Source organism: Urtica dioica, chromosome 3 (assembly GCF_054948205.1).
Source record: "Urtica dioica subsp. dioica isolate 48M chromosome 3, U.dioica_male_clone48M_v1_H2, whole genome shotgun sequence".
Lineage (NCBI taxonomy): Eukaryota > Viridiplantae > Streptophyta > Magnoliopsida > Rosales > Urticaceae > Urtica > Urtica dioica.
The window spans coordinates 44001442-44006326 of NC_142758.1; the positions used below are offsets into that span (position 1 = coordinate 44001442).

The following is a 4885-nucleotide window of genomic DNA, read 5'->3' on the forward strand; positions in this document are numbered from 1 at the left end:
TCTTTTGTACTTCACTTGAGAATGTCCCACATCAAGAACACCACAATTTCACCCCCATATTTCATGCTCCTTGATGTTTTGACCCCTTTGATTGATTTCCCTTTATTTTATTTTATGAATCCAATTAAAGAATATTGAAGTGGTTTATCCGATATGATAAGTTGAAGAGCACTAACAACAGTGTTTAGTGGAATAACATCGCATGTTAAAAGAGAGAGAATCTATGGGAAGACTTGAAATTTCACACAATGTTTATGTATTAAACAAATCTCAAAACTTTGTTCCGTCCAAACCTTTCACTTTATGATCTATAATATATATATAATCTGACTCGAAATCTCATCTATGGGTATGTACACAGACTTACACAGCTGAACTTTCTGAGGTGAAAGCAAAAAAGCATGATCATATATGTTTACAATGAGACGGAGAAACATAGACAGAGAGGGGTAAAAAAAAATAAAAATTAAATATATACTTAAAAATCTAATTAAGCTTGACAGATAGAGAGAGCTTGTAGCCGATTCTTCTTCTTCTTCTTCTCTCTCTCGCGTTGCTTCTCCGTCGCCGCAGACGATGATCATCGAGAACTAGGCTGGCTAATTAGTCAAAAACAGAGACTCGAGACAATGATGATTAATTTTACGCGCTCTCGAGAAACCTGAGCGATCTCGACATGGCCGCGGGATTTGCGTGCATCGCCGGAGACACTTCGACCACTTCGTCGGCCTTTGACTTTGACTGGAAAGGCTCGAAGAGCCCCGAAGAGCCGGTCTTCTCGTTCCTGATCCCGAGCGTGGCCCAAATCGAGCTCTTCGCCGCCTCGGCCGGGTCGTCGATCCTCAGCGTCTTCGGTATCAGAACCTCCCCGTCGACGACCCTCGAGCGTTTCCCGAGAACCCCCGGCTGCTGAGCTGTCCACGGCCCCGCGGGGCCCGGGCCCCAGAACGGGCCCGCCGGGTAGAACGAGACGGGGTAGCCCGAGTGGCAGAACCCCTGAGGAGCCCAGTACGGCCACGCAGCAGGAGGCGGGCCCGGGAAGCTCGCCGGAGCTTGGTGGTTGTGGTGGTGATCGGACGAGTTCGAGGCCGTCACGGAAGACGAGCTCGACTGGTTTTCGCAGTCCGCGAGAGGCGTCTCCGAGGACCCGAAGGTGAGGATTCCGGCGGGGTGGCTCTGGAGGGACTCGGGGATGACGAGGTGGCGGTAGTGATTGGCGGCGGAGTTTTTGTTTTTCCGGCGGCCGGCTCCGACGGGGACGTTCCTCATGGTTCCTCCGGCGGTCCAGTAGCGCTGGCAGTTCTTGCAGAAGTGGCGGGGCTGGTTCACGTTGTAGTTGTTGAAGTAGCAGAACTTGGTCTCCATGCTGTTGCAGCGAGGGCACGGGACTATCTTCTCCGGCTTCTTCAACGTCTTGTTATTCTCCGGCGAGTCCTCGCTCATCACCTCGCTCTTCGACGATTTCTGGGACGATGACTCTTTGCACTCCGAGTTCGGATCTTTCGCTGAGTTTTCCTGATATTTTCAAACAGACTGATTTCTAAGCCACAGTTTTACGCCCCCAAACAAGTCTAGAATGGAAAGTTTTATCGCACCTATCTTGGAATATCTCAAAAGAATCTTAAGAAAGCTCGAGATCAGGGTATTTACTTTATTTATTTAGAGACTATTCTCTGGGATCGTGTGGATGTTTTTGGCAAAAATCACATGAACAGGGTGTGTTTTTCAAGGCACGGTGAAATAAAAAATGAAAATCCCCAAGTTTAATTGTCAAACAAATTTGGGAAGAGACAGAGAGTGTATATAATTTGGATTCAGGCAAGGGATAAACAGTTTAAATCAAGCACAGTGAATAAAAATACTTGAGAATTGAGAGATTCGTGGATTCCTAAATAATTAGCCTAATAAAACTGAACAACAAACAAAAATTGAACGATAATTCAGGAAGGTTTTGAAAGTATTGTTTTTAGAAAAGAAAAAAAGAAAATTCAATTGAGTTATGTTTTTTAATCCTAGTTTATGATCATTTTCATGTTTCTACAAACACAAGTATACGATTGAAAAACGCAGAGAGCCACAGAATTTCGAAGGAATTCAATGTTATTTTGACTAATATCAAGCCTTTTATTTTATTTTCTTTTTTTCATTTCAAACTAACCTTGTTTTCTTCGTCCAAACTCTCATCAAGTAAAGCACAAGCCGTGTTATCTGAAGAGGAAACGAGAGCCTTCCGATCAGAGCAGCTCTCGCCGCCGGCTTCGGAGTCAACGACGGAGATAGAGGCAGACTGTTCATCGTTGCTCGAAGCCTCTTCGCTCCGTCGCAGAGAAAAAGTCTTCCCGAACAGCTTCAACGTAGAGTCCTTCGAATCCACCATTGTTGTCCAGCTCCAAAAAAATAATCGAAAAAACAAACCCTAGATTCCTATCCGAACCTCTCGTTTACTTCTCTAAATCACAAGAGCAGAACTCAGAACTCAAAAATAGACTTTTCTTTGGTATTGGATTGGATTTGACGCAAACTGGCAGAGGAATCGGTGGGAGAGAGAGAGAGAGAGAGAGAAATGAAGTCTAGTTTTGAGTTATGTTGTGTGTGTACTTGTAGGGAAAGAAAAGAAATAGAAAATTAGCCGTGTGTATGACGGAGGGGTGTAAAATAGAAAGAATTATACTTTTATGGGTTAGTTTGTACATATTTAGAAGATATGGGGTGCCACGTCAGAAATAGATGGGAATATTGTGAACCACACAAGTAGGATTGTGGAGGGGTTTCAGATCTTTGGGGAAGGAGTTGGATTCCCCAACATTGCTTTAAAAGATAGTGCTCTGTTTTGGACACTTTGTTTTCCACTGCCACGTTACTCACCTCCTATTTTTATTAATTATTATTAAAAAATTTACGATGATTTTTTTATTTTTTATTTTTTATTTTTGAGGTTTTATTGACAGTACATAATAATTGGTCATAGCTACTCATAGCCCATAGCTTTATGTTTTGGTTTAGTGGAGAGTTACTTTATTTAAATCTAGTTTTGCTATTCTGGTGGTGACTAATTAAAGGTTAGAGAATCTAGTCGATGAAGCGCGTTTACTACTTGGTTAGTTTGGTACACGCTATGCTGAGAAAAAAAAGTAAAAGGTTCATTTGCTTTCTGTTCTTTTAAATTTAATGTCTTTATTTCCTAAAAATTCGAATAAATTAAAGGGCATCTTATAAGTGAAGTTTTTTTTTTTTTTTTTAATAAATGGATATTGTCCTTTTTAAAATTAATAGCCAAATATCTATTATACCCCTAAGAAAATTATAAACGAAAGGATTTAATACAAGTCCCTTGAATGAATAAAAAGTGAGATCGGAATGGATGCTTTTTATTTATCCTTTTTTTTGTATTTTTTTTTAACTTGAATTATCTGGAATCTGGATACATCAACTAAATAGTTACTTTCAACTACAATTTCGGCACTCGCCGCCTTGAAAAATGAACACCAAAGATGAAGAATCTTTAAAGAGCGATGCAACTATCTAGCTAATTTAAACTTTGAATTTAGCAAAATAGCTCAAATTTTTCAAGTTGAGACTGATTAGTCGCAAATATAAAAAAATCATCGATATACCATTTTCATTTTCTACATACGTACACGAGCACAAACTCATCTTCTCCAGCCAAATCACTTTGATACGCTCTCCAAAAGATCGCGATCTAAGGCACAAACCTAGCCGCCATGCTCCAGCGCTTCTCCTCTTCCTCCGGCGCCATCGATGGCCTCCTATTCGCCCATATCGCTCCCTCAAACCTCTCCAACAATTATCCGCCATCATCTTACTCGTCAGAGACCTCGTCTCCTCTCGTCGCCACCGCGAACATATTCATTTGCTCCGGCAGAATCAACAGCTTCTGCAACTCTGCTGGCCGGATCGATTTCTCTTCCTTAGGTCGCCTCGTCGGAGAGTCCTCAAATGGCCGAGAAATCGTAATTGGATGATTCTCCGATTGGATAAGAACGAGTCTCAAACATTCTCTCGGAGAATTTTCCGACTTGAATTCTCTTTCCTTCTCCTCCAGACTCTCGGTTCTCATAAAAAATGCACCAACCTCGATGACGAGTCTCTCGCCGCGCGTCTTCGTTCTCTTTATGTTGCCGTTGGAGATCGAAGTTCGACGATCTAGAGACTGTCATCGTCGATTTTCGTCACCATCATCTTCGATTGCCATATACATCGTCGTCGATCCATGTGGTCAATATCGTAGTCGATCAACATCACCACCACTACCATTGTCGACGATTTTCGTCACCATCATCTTCGATTGCCATATACATCGTCGTCGATCCATGTGGCCAATATCGTAATCGATCAACATCACCACCACTACCATTGTCTTCTTCTTCTTCTTCTTCTTCTTCTTCTTCTTCTTCTTCTTCTTCTTCTTCTTCTTCATAGAAGAGTGGATTAAATATTTTGAAAGCATGATTAAATATTTTGACATTTCGTTGCCTTCTCGTTGCAGATGACTAGACTTCAACATATTTTGCCTGCTTAGATGGTAGATTAAATATTTCGAAAGCCTGGTTAAATTTTTTGAAATCATGTACCTTGACTGAAATCATGTAACTTATTTGTGTGTTTTGAAACTGGATCAACAAAATTGAAGGCATGATCAAATGTTTTGAAAATTTGTCGCCTAGTTTTAATGATGGAATTAGTTTTGAAACTAGTATATATAAAATGTGCATTAAAAATAGTGGATTAAAAATTTGGACACCTAGATTAATTATTTTGAAATCCTGAAAAAAAAAAAAAAAAAACAGGTTAACCCAAATATCTAGGGTATATTAGTATTTTTACACTATAAGTGGCTAGAATGCGCTTAATTATGAAACTTTGG

General features: G+C 40.8%; 1 protein-coding gene across 1 annotated transcript; it reads right to left on the bottom strand.

Annotated features, from left to right (window-relative positions):
* Positions 1-251: 251 nt before the first annotated feature.
* Positions 252-2593, bottom strand: LOC149403011 (cyclic dof factor 1-like). Its single transcript, XM_089609421.1, has 2 exons — positions 2159-2593; positions 252-1515 (listed from the first exon to the last, which is right to left on the bottom strand). Exons 1-2 carry the CDS (start codon positions 2375-2377, stop codon positions 643-645), a joined length of 1092 nt encoding a protein of 363 aa, XP_089465547.1. The 5' UTR covers positions 2378-2593; the 3' UTR covers positions 252-642.
* Between the last annotated feature and the right edge of the window lie 2292 nt (positions 2594-4885).